The 13856-nt window shown below is 43.0% G+C and overlaps 1 protein-coding gene across 2 annotated transcripts in view; it reads left to right on the forward strand.

Annotated features, from left to right (window-relative positions):
- Positions 1-13856, forward strand: part of PCNX2 (pecanex 2) — a 289788-nt gene that overhangs the window by 85901 nt on the left and 190031 nt on the right. The window contains exon 13 of one of the 2 annotated variants that reach the window (XM_038533888.1): positions 6466-6637. The exons of the other annotated variant lie outside the window; for it this stretch is intronic. Coding sequence (XP_038389816.1) covers positions 6466-6637 — 172 coding nt within the window. The remainder of the gene's footprint in view (positions 1-6465; positions 6638-13856) is intronic. 2 annotated transcript variants of the gene reach the window in all.

A 13856-nucleotide genomic window follows, 5' to 3' on the forward strand; every position in this document is an offset into this window, starting at 1 on the left:
GATCACATGGCATACGTTGCTATCTTGTTAAATTCCTCTGTTCCCCATAATTGGTTTACATATAATACATCTTCTTTTATTCCCGAGTCTGAATGTCAAGATAAGTAGAAGCAGCATAATTAGGGTATTAAGATATATTGTTGTGATTATCGTCAGAAATCTGGGTTAGGTGGTGTGCTCAGGGATGTGGAGCTCTGAAGTTTTTTGCTCAAGCCCACCCTAGATGCCATATCCTCTTTCTGCTTCAGTAAATAAACCCTCCTTTCTAGTAATGGCACTTCAGTGTCACCAGCTTTCCTGGGTGACTTGGGGGAGGGGTGTTATATGCTATTACACACTCATTTCCTGCATGTACCTTCAGCAGTAATGAAGAACATGCTGGGAGAGGTGATGGTGAGTACAGCTGCATAATCCCCGTGGATTTGTCGTGTCTGGTAGCAGCAACCCACTGTCATTTCTCTAAGCTGGAGTTATATTGCCTATAGAGGACTCGGTCAAGCAGCTCTTCTTGTACCTGAGCAAGTATGTGCATAGTGAGATAGTAAGAAATGACTTCTCTTACTGTCATAATAAGACAAAAGTCAGACATGTGTTTATTAACTCACTCACAAAGCTTTCTTGGTAGATTAGCCCCTGATTGGAATTGCCAGTTTGCTAACAGTTCTGGTGGGAAGAAAAAATACAGTAGCTACAAAATGTTTCCTTTTGCCATCTGCCTGAGCCATGTGGGCATTTAGAAGGCGGATTACAATCTCCAGTTTATAAATGTGAAAACCTCAGAAAGGAGGTGGGCGGGGAGCAAACCAAGTCTGGGCACAAAGGCAGCTCTCAGGCCTGCTGCTGATGTCAGCCCTGGTCATCACATGAACCCAAGTGCTTTCCAAAACTACGCCGCTTATTAACAAATTCGGTCAATTCTTGCTCTTAGAGTGATCGGCTGACTTCTCTGCTTTATTGCCTTCCAGAGAACACAGGTGGCAAATTTTGAGCAAGTGGTTCAAATCAGAATATAGCAAAATAAAAACAATGTATATTTCAGATATAAGTGCAGAATTAATGATGTGCTAATAGATACGGTACAATAGACCCTGGGCACAAAAGAAATGCATCTGATTATAAAAGAAAACAGGTCTTAGGACAGCTTAAAATTTTTTTGATAGTTTGGTTGGAAACTGGCAGCATTTGAGGATCAGAGACTGGCCATATAATAATGGATGATGTGGCTTTTCACTAGCTTACCCAGATCTGTCCAAGACTCTAACTAACAGTAACCACTGATGATCACCTGGAAAGCAAAGTTCAGTAGGATATCTAAAAGGCAACAAAAAACAGGGCATGTCCTGCACAGAGCCAGACTCAGGAGCCTTTCCCAGCACCCACGGGGTCTGAGTGGATGCAGCTGGAGCAGCACCTGGGGATCTGCATGGTGCTGCTGATGGTGATGGTGATCTCAGATGACATGTGAGCAACACTAGGGTAGCATGCATGTTTGGGGATTTGAATCCAGCCTTATCATGTAGAAACCCTGAGATCTTGGGCAAGTTATTTCTCTGTATCTCAGGTTTTTTATATGTAAATGATGAAATCATGAAACCGGATCGTAAGGGGTTTGAACAAGATAATGTGATAATGTCTTCAAGTGCTCAGCACAGTATCTGGTACTGTGGAAGCACTCGACAAACCTTATCAATTATTTGTGGGTAAAATATGGATAATAAGAGCAACCTCAGTTAGATTTGGTGAACAGTAAATTACATAGTATCTATAATGAGCTGAACAGTAGGCCTCAAATACACTAAGTCTCCTTGTTTCCTTGCTCACAGTACATACTCCAAAGAGCAATGGCCATAACTTGTTACGTGTTCTATTCAGTGAACTCTGGCTACTATATAATGAAGACATTTGGTACCACTTCCTGTTATATTAAGAATTATTAGGAATGATTTTCTTAAAGATTCTATTTACTTATTTGAGAAAGAGAGAGAGCGCAGGAGCAGGGAGAGAGGCAAAAGGAGAGGGAGGAGTAGACTCCCCACTGAGCAGGAAGCCTGATGTGGGATTCTAATCCCAGGACTCTGAAATCATGACTTGAGCCAAAGGCAGATACTTAACCAACTGAGCCACCCGAGTGCCCTGGGAATGATTATTGTAAATAAACTTTTTTATTTTAGAACAGTTTTAGGTTTATAGAACATTTGGGAGGATAGTACAGCGGGTTCCCTTATACCCTACACATTTGTCACAATTACTGAGCCAATATTGATACATTATTAGTAACTAAAGTCCATTTTATTCAGATTTCCTTAGTTTTAACTTAATGTTCTTTTTCTGCTTGAGGACCCCATCCAGGACACCACACTGCATTGAGTTATCGTGACAGCCTTTCAGACATTCCTTATTTTTTGATGACCTTGACAGTTTTGAGGAGTGCTGGTCAGGGATTTTGAAGCAAGCCCCTCAGTAGGGATTTATCTCATGTCTATCTTATGATCAGACTGGGGTTATAGTATGTTGGGAGCAAGACCATAGAGGGCAAGAGCCATTTTCATCATGTCATTTTTTTTTTTTTTCATCATGTCATGTTGAGGGTACATACTGTCTATGTGACTTATCACTGTCGGTGTTGGCCTCGATCACCTCGTGTTTATCAAGGGAATGATTTTGAGCGACACATAAACATTTCTCAATCCTTAGTCCTAGAAATAAGAAGGTCAACTTAGTCTTGGTGGCTCTTGATTACAAGTTAAATTATATTTATCTCTTTAGTTGTGTGTTTACTTTGGTCAAAAAAAAAAAAAAAAGAAGAAGCATTCTTTAAAGTATGTGCCATTCCAAATTGCCTTCTTTGAATTCTTATCTACTGAATTTTTGCCATGAAAGAGGGGCAGAACTTAGGTCGCCACCCTTCCATCTGTCTTTCACTGCCACTGAGGGAAGTGGTGGGTAAATATGTAAAGTAGGTGGGGACGGAACTGATGGCCCCATGGCCACCCCTCTGAGGAGTACTGTCATCTCCACTTTGCTGCCCCCTGGTTGGATGACCCCATAGACCTATTTGTCACGATTCATGAGCCTGAAAACTGGGAAGTTGCCCTGAAATAAATCATTCCATGAAATGAGATCATCAACTCTATTAAATTATAAGCTGAGTTTAAAGGACCTCATTTGCCTGTGCCTTTATAATTTTTAGACTGGCCAGTCAGATTTCAACGTTATTTAAACTGGATTAGCATTTTACCAGGCAGCTGATAGGAATTATTTGGCCTTTTGATCTCTGCTTATCTCCTACATTGCCTCCTCTGAAATCTTGTGGATTCCCCTGTACACCACAAGTGTGAGTCTTAGAGTACTCACCAGCCCAGGTCTTCTTGGGGATCCACCCCCTATAGGGCATTCCTCCCTTGGCATCACACACAAGGAGAACTCACATGTATCCTTACAAATGCTCACGATGACACTGAAGGGACAGCTGAGTTGCTAATGCTAAAGTAAAGAACTCATCAAGAGGCACAGAGAGAAGAAATCCTAGTAAACAAAACTGCATCATCGCAAGAAACGACACACCCAACTCTTAGGTAGTGATGGGGGTTCAAGTAGGTGAACACAGTGTCCTAGAGTGGCGGGCAGAGCATATGGTTCTAGCTCTCCTCCTTCTCCACCCTCCAGAGCTCTCCTAGGAAAAGTCAACACTCCAAAGCTGTTGCTAATACTTTCCCCCATACTCTATAGTTGCTTCACAGGAGTGGCATTCATGTTATGTGTTTAAAGGATGACGATGACGAGTGAGATTTAGTCAGGCTGAGTCCTTGGGCATGGAAAGACCAGCACCAAGTGCACTCCTCTTCCTGGGTGTTGCTGGGAACCGACAACGTCCAGGCTCCAAATCCTTGCTCTGCCACTCTGCTTTCTGTCCAGGAAGCTGGGGGCAAATTTCTTAATTTTGCAAAAAATTAAGGCATAAAGCTTAAGCCTCAGTTTACTCTTGGCAGAATGAGAATAATAAGTACTTCATGGCGTGTACCGAGGATTAGCCCCATGGATGGAATGGTGCCTGGGGCAGGGTAAATGTCAGCTCTTGTTGCCACTGCTGTTCACAGCAGCCAACTAAAATACGGGGCCCCTGAACATAGCTGGATGTAATGTGTACAAACACCATAGGTCTGAGGGGGCCCTTTCCTGCCCTGCAGACTGGGGAAGCAGAGGATGCCTGTGTGCAGAGAGCCTGGAGCTGACACCTGCCCACAGCTGAGATGGGGTGGTGGCAGCAGGGCCCGGCTATGCCCAGCCCTGGTTTACTCACCGCTCAGGCCCAGCTGCACTCCGGATTCTCCCATACCCCATCTTCCTTATAATAGACGCCTGTTGTTGTTGTTGTTGTTGTTGTTGTTGTTGTTTTTCTAACAGTAAGTTTGAAGCATTTGACCAGCCCACTGTCTTGATGAGAGGATAACTCGAATGGCCTCATCCTTTAGCCGCGTGCACCAGCACTCTCCAGAAGCGGGGTTCCTGGAGGTGTTGATAGATTCTTGCACCTTCCCCTTCTGCTGCGCTGCAGCCAGAGCCGGGTGGTGACCTTGTTCTCATGGGTGAAGTTGATGGAAATACAGCTGCACACGCCACCAGCCTCCAAGATGCCCCACTGCTAAAGTTGGGGGCGTCCCCCCACCAGGATATTTTAAAGTTGAAATCACACGAGAAATAGTTGAATGTGTTGTAAAAAAAGACTGGTCAGACTTCACCTGGCAGAGCAAGGGGAATTTTTCTATTGGGAAAAAGAAAAAGCAATCCTCAGGGGTCCGATGATTGACTCACAAGTGAAAGAAGGAATTGGAGAGCTGGGGAATATTTTTAGTTGGTGTTCTTAAGAATCAAAAAAAAAAAATAAAAGTGATGTCTATGCCTCACATTAGTGATATACTTAGAATGGTTTGGGGACCCAAAACATAGAATGAGAAGTGAGGTGAAGCCCTGGCATGATGATGAGGGCAGGCTCTTTGCAAGGGAGCCTTAAGTTTCATCTCATAAATTTCAATGACAAAAAAAGCATTCCACTTCCCATAAATAAAGTTTGACTTGGCAGATTTAAGATGATATCACAAACGTGTTCAAAACCAGACTTTCAATTCCTAGAAAATGTATTTTTAAACTTTTAGGAAAAGGAAGAATCAGGACAGCTCTTAAGGGAGGCAGCTCTTAAATTTTGTATCCTAAATGGTGTCACTTTGGGAGTGTCTCGTATGCTTGTGTATTTGTATACTAAGTAGCTATCTATACCGACCAAGTGATTCTGCTCTTCACTTGATAAGAAATGCATTAAGATTTCACTTAGGCTTTAGTTTCAATTTTTCTTTTAATGCAGAAGAGGTATCCCCAATCCCACTAATCTATGATCCAGTTGAATTCAAAAGGAAATTTCATAAGAGTGCAAATATTCCTTTCAAGACTGAGTCTGGACTCAGGGCCAAACATAGCCAGCCCCCATGGACAGCCTGTGTTTTCCTTCCTATTAAAAGATGGTCTCAGAATAGGACCATTTCTATTATAGAAGCAGTGGCAATTTAAATTGCATTTCTAAATATAACACGTTCAAGGCAGTGACTTTAAAAATCCACATCCGAAACCATATCACTTTAATCTTTACTTTTTGTACCCAAAGTAGCTCATGAATTGCAAAGAATATTCTTCTCCTAATTCATTTTTGTTGGTTTTTTGAACCTTATGAATTGTGCATTGGTTTGTGACATGCAAATTCTTCATTGGCTTTTGCCCTGGAAAGTTTGATGTTGTATCTTTTCCTTAATTTCTTTATCTATCCAAGGAGAGGAATAAAAATGTTTCTACTTCTCCTCATAACAATATTTTGAGAGCTAATATGAGATCTGTTAAGTTTTTGGTCCTCCTCAAAGGAAAGTGTATATAAATGGTGAGGTGTTTTTTTTTTAATTGTATTATTCCCTTGTGCTACACTAAGACATTTTATACTCTCTCTGAGGGTATAACTTTGCACCTGTATTGTCTTGCTTTTGAAGACAAGGAAATCAAAGACCACCACTTATAATTCTGTTTCTTATTAATAGCAGGGCTCAAGTTAGGCCATGTAGAGTGAATATAGCTTATATTAGTTTTGCACTTGAAATGAGCAATAGAAACAGAAGTTTTACTATTAGGGAAGCATGGAATTAGATCTATCTAGATTATATCTAAGGATGGTAATTAAATTTTCAGCTAAATCTTGTTGAGTCTGAGAGATATAACATTCTTTTTGATAGTCTTGTTCTTAACTGCCAGAATAATTATTGGAGATTTTTTTCTTTTCCCGGTGTTTTGTATATATGAATTATGGTGGGGGGAGAGAATGTGATTTATGGTGTAAGTTGTATAATATGATATGAATTACTGACTATGAAGCTTTTGTCATTTAATCAAAATGATAGGTACCATTCAGAAATTGTGTTTGTTTTCTAGGGACACAACCAAATCATAACATATAGCAGACCAATCTATTTTTGTGTGCTGTGTGGCCTTATTTTGCTTCTTAATACAGGGGCCAAAGCCCGGCACCCTCCCACTTACATTGTCTATGGCCTGAAGCTCTTCTCTCCAAGGTCCCTCCAGTCAGCTAGGGACCTCTTAATAGGTGAGTGAATTTGAGGGTTGTGGGGGACATGGGGAGTGGATAAGTTTCCTCTTTATATTCTGAATTGCTAGCTGGAGAAAACTTATTTGATTATTGGATGAAGAGAGGTGCATTGCTCTCTTGGCTTATACACTTTCAGAAGACGGTCTGGGAGCTGGAGCCCCAAAGCATCCAATAGCAGAATTATTCTAAAGGATGGTGATGTCTATGATAAGCCATAACACTGTAGTATCTGAGGACCGGCTGCTGTGGGGCCTGGTGCGGGGTGTCAGTGGGGCACCCCAGGGGTGAGGGTGGTTTTGTTACCAGGGTGACAGCTTGCCAGAGTGGCACAGACACTCTGGGAATGCCAAAGTGCGCCTGGTTTTCAGTCCAGGTAGAGTCCTAGATACACTGGTCCAGCCTGTCACTGATTTGCTTGGCGAGCTTTAAAGTCTAGGCAGTATTTAATGTGAAGGGCTCCGTTCTCACGGGTAACTCGCACAGGGTCATGGTTAGGCACTTGGCTATGTGAATTCCAGTTCTGCCACTTTGCTAGTTATGTGACCTTGGGAAGAATTCAAGAGTAATATGGGTACAAAATAGTACCTGACTTAGAGGTTGGTGCAAGTTTCCAATGAGTTGGTACATTTAAACATATGGACCAGTGCTGGGCACCAGGTATTAGCTGTTATTATCATTATGCAGAGAGGCTACCCCAGCATTGCCTGCGAAGACCTGACTGCCTGCAGCTCTGAGAGTTCTTGTCGTGATATCCAGAGGTTGACATGCATGCCAACCTGTAATTGACTGTGATCACATTGCCCAAATGAGGTGATAAAGGGCAGCTACCAAAGACACCAGCCCCTAGACCTACCACTTGCCAGCTCAATATCTTACTTAAAGGAGCTTTTCAAAGCCATAGGCCTCGTATCATTCTTTCTGTGGCCCCCATGACAACTCTCTGAGCCAGGGGGAGTGGCATATCTTTGTGTTCCTGATAGGTGAAAACCATGGTAGACATTCCACTCTCTGACTCTCTTTCCATACCACCATCTGCCCATTCCTCTTTCTGCTGTTTTGGTAGCAAACTATTCCCTCCCCCACACCCAGCTCCCCATAAGCCCGCCTGTATCTGCATCCTCAGCCTTTCTCTTCCTATTACATCAAGTGAGGGGCTGAGTAACTTCTTAATAGCAAAAGGTTAGGCACCATTTTTAAAGATAATCTCTGTGCTCAAGTAGGGAACAGAAACATATTGAGGAAAGAAAAAAACTGATCCCATGATTACACTCCTAGGCAACGCTGCTTGCCCAAGAATATTTGCTACTACTTTTCTGATATTTTTCACTTTACTTTTTTATATTACTTGGAGTTCTGACAGTTGGAACGCACACACACACACACACACACACACACATTTGCATGCGCACCCCTCCCCCAAAGAAAGACTTTCAGATACTTTTACTTTCCTATAAATGAGCTCACCCATCTTCCCCCTGAGATTAGCTGCAATGAAAAAGTCAGAGTTTGAGTAGACACAGATGCCCAATCATGGTTGTGCATACTGGAGACAACCCTTTCCTGCTGTCTTCTTGTAAACAGCAGTGCTGGAGTCCAGAGCTCAGGGCATAGGAGGGCCTGGGGATAAGAAGTGGAGAGGGTGGGAAAGCATTTTGGAAAGTGTTCAAGAAACATGTGTCTAAGTCAAAATGTTGCCTCCTCTTTCTGCACCCCACACCCAGTCTTGGGTACCTTGTGGCCATCTTTCCCCAGAAACTGAGGCATGGGTTTGTGTTGATAGAGTTCTACCTATTACAGGTCACAAGGATTTGTGTTTTGACTTTGGCACCTCCTCATCTCATCCTCATGCCCTGCGTTCCTGTTCTGTAGTGCCCCTGACCCCTTGACCATACTAGTTGATGGCCCATTTCCCCTAAGCTTGGCCCCATCTCCATATTTTTCACAGCACCAAACCTAGTTTGCAGTCATCTCCTTCACTTGTGATATTTGACCAATGTCTGTGTCCTTGTTAGCTTCTATGATGCTGGATAAGGGCAAGGCAGATCCCTTGTCTCCTTTCTCACACTGAATCCCTAGTACCCCACACTGTGTCTGGTAAAGACAGGCACTGAAGAAATGTGTGTTGACTGTATGAACCAATGAACACAAAGTATGCTTTAAGTAGTAAGGAAATTAATGTGTGGGTGGACTTTTGGAATACTCATTCCTAAATCAGGGAAAGCTTACCATCATTTTCGGATGTTTGCCTCAACAAATAGTAAGTAGGGACTTAATAAGCATCTCTTGAAGATGACTTGTAGAAAGAGGGAGAAAAGCATGACATACTTTCCATTTAGAAATTGTTTTTCTGTACACAGGTGTCCTTCATTTCTCTTTTTCTTTAATTTATTACTGTAAACAAGCCAATGCCATTGAATTCATGGAGTTGTCCTGGCTTAGCAAATATGCCATGACATCAGAATGTGAAATGTTAGTAGGGTTCAAAAAGTCTAAGACTTTAGTGTACTTGGTAAAAGCCTGAGATTTTGATTTTTAGCAGAAACCCTTGTTCTAAAATAAGCTACTGGCCTGTGTGTATTTTCATTTTATTTTTCTTCAAACCTATTCCATTGAGGAGTGGAGATGGCTCAGGGAATATGGCCTTTCTTACCTTTCTATCTGGGATTCGCTTTCCTTCATTAAAGCTTTTCCTTAATGGATATTTTTGTCTGCTTGTCAACGGTAATGAGTAAAAATAGCAGTAAATAATCTGGCAAGCCAACTAAATGACTTCTGGGATACAGAAAAATGGAAAAATAGAACAATAGCAATCCCTGTAGAGTGAACGTGTTAAACACACTAATTTGCACTGAGCAGGAAAAGATTGTGGAAGAAATTTAGAACAATTGGGAATGAGAAGAAGGTGAGAGAGGTGGATGCTGTTTTTCTGACTCAATGAGGGAAAGCAAGGGCAATTCAAGGTCTTTCCTTCTTTATGGAGCCTCTCCATCTGCTGTCCCTCACTACCAAGGGATCTGAGTGCGCATAACTGCTGCCATTATTAGGATCAGAAACTAACAAGGAGAGGAATAAAAATCAGGATAAAACAGAAGATTATTGGGAGGAAAGAATAGTGCAAGTTTCCTCTAGATGCCATAGTGAGGTACTGCTAATGAGGGGCTGAGAACATCAGAGATTTATCGTCTCACAGTTCTGGAGGCCAGGAGTCTAAAATCTCTGAAGGCATGAGGGAGGAACCTATACTGGCCTAACTCCTTGGCTCCTAGATGGCCTTGTGCCTGAGTCTGTCCACTTTGTCTTCCCCCTGTGTCCAAATTCCCTGTTTTTTTATAAGGACATCAGGCATATTAGACCAGGGCCTATCCTAATGACCTCATTGTCACCTGATCATGAGTAAAGACAGACCGTATTTATTGCCGAGTACAGTCACATTCAGGTACTGTTTTGGAGGGACACGATTTAATCCTTTTAGCAAGGACCATTTTAGAAAAAGGACAAGAGAGAAACAGGAACTCAGCACAAGGTTCCGACCTTGTTTTCCACCGTGTGGTCAAAGGTGGTATGTGCCTCTCCTGCTGTGAGCCTCCTCTGGTGGATGCCGGGGAATGTGGAATATTTCTTAAGAGTTGTGCCTTATTGCTGATATTTCTGTTATCTGCTGCCCCTCCGGTTTTCTGCTCAACACCATCCACCTCTCAGAGGAAGAGGAGACAGCAGAGGAAGGGGTGCAAGAAAGGAGCAGGGAGTATCCGTGTCTGCTGCTTTCATGTACAGTGCACCCTGCCCTCTCTGCCTCCTTGGGCAGAAGGCTGTGAATATGAGCCAGTGGTGGGACATGAGTCAGGTGGAAATCGGGTGGTGGGAAAGATGGAGAAGCTCCTTGTCATATTGAGTGCAAGGAGAGGAGCATCTTGAAGGCAAGCATCTCAATCAGCTGATAGAACAATGGGAAAAGGTGGGATGTGAGATGCTGATGGGAGGTGAGGGACTTGGGGGCCCAACTTGGGGACACAAGAAGAAAGAGTCAGCAGCAAGGACTTGTCGCTTTTTATAGGCTGAGGGAGGGTGAACTAAAGACAGAAACACTAAGAGTAATATTCTTACATGATTTTTCCTTCTCTGACCCCTCCTATATATTCAGAATACCCCTGTGGGCACTTCTCTTTCATTATAAGGGACAATTTTTTTTCTTTTTATTTTCAGGAGTAAGGTGAAGGAACCTTTGTGTCAGGACTCCTTGCCTTGCTCAGTCAGAGATGGTAACCTCTGGGCTGGAATTTTTAATACTTTCCAATTGGGGTAACTTCAGAGAAAGCCTACAAAAGGAGGCTGGCTTTGTAATTAGCCCACAGATGAGGGGCCAAAAATACCGTACTTCAGTTCTTAGTACGGTATTTCAAAAGGAGCGAGAGCAAAGCTAGAGTGTGCCCTGAGGAACAGAACCACCTGGGCTGCACTGTGTCTGGAGATGGGGCAAAAAATGGGATGTCCAGGGGTGCCCGGGTAGCTCAGTCCATTAAGCATCTGCCTTCAGCTCTGCCTGGAGTCCTGGAATAGAGCCCCATGTCGGGCTCTCTGCTCCATAGGGAACCTGCTTCTCCTTCTCCCTCTGCCTGCTGCTCCCCCTGCTTGTGCTTTCTAGGTCTTTCTCTCTCAAATAAATAAAATCTTAAAAGAGAGAGAGAGAGAGAGAATGGGATGTCCAGCCTAGGGAAGAAATGCCCGGGTGCCAGAGGTACACATGGTGGTGGTTCTCTCACTGTAACCATATTAACTAGTCCCGGCCAATGGTAGCTGGATTACAGCTCACTGCAGCAAAGACATCTAAAATGGTTTGGGTTAGAGCTGCCCAGTGGTAGCACAGGGTTTGCCTAGTGCATGAGTTCCTGACTTGGAAAGAGCTCAGGCAAGAAGTGGCTGTCAGTTGTAGAAGGGCTCCAGGCTCTGCATGGGTCCTCTAAGATCTGAGACTTCGATGTTTTATGTTAGTCCATAGGTCTAACGCCCAACCTACAATAATGCAGCTTCCATAATGCCACCTTTAGAGGTTGGTGGACGTTTTGAGGACTACCTATGGAATGTACCGTCCTCTGCCCAGGGAGACCCCACATTTATCTTCTGTAGGTGCCTTCTATAAAGACTGTTTCCAGGGCCCAAAATAGACCACAGTCAGGATGATTAGTTAACACACAGATACAGCAGGTTAGAGACACATGATGTATGTGTTCACACCAACTCCATTAGGGTCCAGTTGTATTTCCATGTTTTTTTAAATCTGCATGTTTTCACCCCAAACCTGCAACACCAATAGTCATGGGCTAGAATAGTAACAAATATCATTATTCACATTTTAAAAAAGAAACAAGCAAGTTACAATGTTTTTATTTGTAAATGTTGCTTGTAAAGAAATGGAACCATACCAGGAAATTCTGCATTTATGGTAAGTATTAGAGAAAATGAGGAGTAGAAATGAGAGGAAATTATACACCCTCTCAGGGGTATTATGCTAAGAAAAAAAATCTTTGTTCACAGGGAAAATTGCCAACAGCCACAGGGACTTTTCTTTTCTTTTTTTTTTTTTTACTTTTGGAAAAAGGACAAAATGACCTCAGAAGCTTCAAGTGTGATTTTCTTCCTTTTTTTTTTTTAATTGGAATTCAATTTGCCAACATATAGTATAACACCCAGTGCTCATCCCATCAAGTGCCCCCTTCAGTGCCCATCACCCAGTCACCCCATCTCCCGCTCCCCCCCCCCACTTCGTTCGTTTCTCAGAGGTGGGATTCTCTCAGGTGTGATTTTCTAATTTGCCCTACTAATGCAACAAGCATTTGGCTGCTTTTTTTATTCACATGAGCTGCCACCCAACAGATGAGATGTGTGGTGGCTTCCACGTCACCCTCCTTCCACCTCCCCGGCTTTGATTTTAAAGCCTAGAGCTCTCCTTCTCTAATACATCCTGGAGAGGACCTAGATCGGGGGCTCCTGTTGCCTGCTGCCCCTCCACGGTGGGTGCAGGCAGCTCCAGTTCTACATGGGCAGCATGGCACCGCGCTCCGGGGCTTGCCGTGTTGCTTGCCATCCCATCACCCTCAAGCCATGATTCCCTGCCTCCGTTCTTTCCACTTCCACAGTTGTGGTTTCATTACCTAATGTATTTCTTCGGAGAACACTTCCTTAACTCTGCTTTGCTGAACAGTTTCCAGTATTCAGCTGCCTTTAATTTTATTTCATACCCATACTTTTCCCTGGAGTTCTACATTCTTTTTTTTTTTTTAAGATTTTATTTATTTATTCATGAGAGACACACAGAGAGAGAGAGGCAGAGACACAGGCAGAGGGAGCAGCAGGCTCCTTGCAGGGAGTTCAACGTGGGACTTGATCCCGGGTCTCCAGGATCACTCCTGGGCCAAAGGCAGGGGCTAAACTGCTGAGCCACCCAGGGATCCCCTGGAGTTCTTCATTCTTCCTGTAGTTTTGCCACACACACAGCTCTTGAGAAGGTGAACCAGTGCAATCTCACTGCGCCTTCCATCCACCCCTATCCTGGCCATGAGTACTCCAGAGTATAGGGCAGCATTTCATCTTCATTTCTGGGTTTGAGTCTCAAAGTTGAGAGAAGTAGGAGCAGTCAGTTTGCTTGAAATTATACGGGAATAAAATGTTGGTGCTTCTATATTCTATAATTAAATTTCCACTTATTTCCTTTTTAAACAAATATTTATTTTAAAATTTATTTTAGAGATAGAGAAAGAGTGAGCAGAGGGGAGGTTCAGAGGGAGAGAGATAGAATCCCAAAGCAGACTCAATTGTGGGACTTGATCTCAGGATCCTGAGATTATGACCTGAGCCAAAACGAAGAGTCAACCACCCAACCCACTGAGCCACCCAGGCACCCCAAATTTCTATTTGTTTCTTATATCTTTCACATATCTGTGATCTCTATCCACAAAAACTGAAAGAAATTGCGTCCCATAAAGTTGTGTAAATTGCGTCCCATAAAATACTGACCTGTATTTGTCTTATTGTCTAATTTGATTGAAAAGTGTATTCCTCACAGATGCTCCAGGTTATTACAATATTGTTTAAACTTTGCCACAGAAAGCATTGCAGCAAAATCACCATGTGCATCAAAATATGACTCCAACCCCAGGAGGGTTGGGACAGTTCCTTGGGATTGTGTTTTGGGAAGGATTTGTCCCATATTTACTTTCAA

Source organism: Canis lupus, chromosome 4 (assembly GCF_011100685.1).
Source record: "Canis lupus familiaris isolate Mischka breed German Shepherd chromosome 4, alternate assembly UU_Cfam_GSD_1.0, whole genome shotgun sequence".
Classification (NCBI taxonomy): domain Eukaryota; kingdom Metazoa; phylum Chordata; class Mammalia; order Carnivora; family Canidae; genus Canis; species Canis lupus.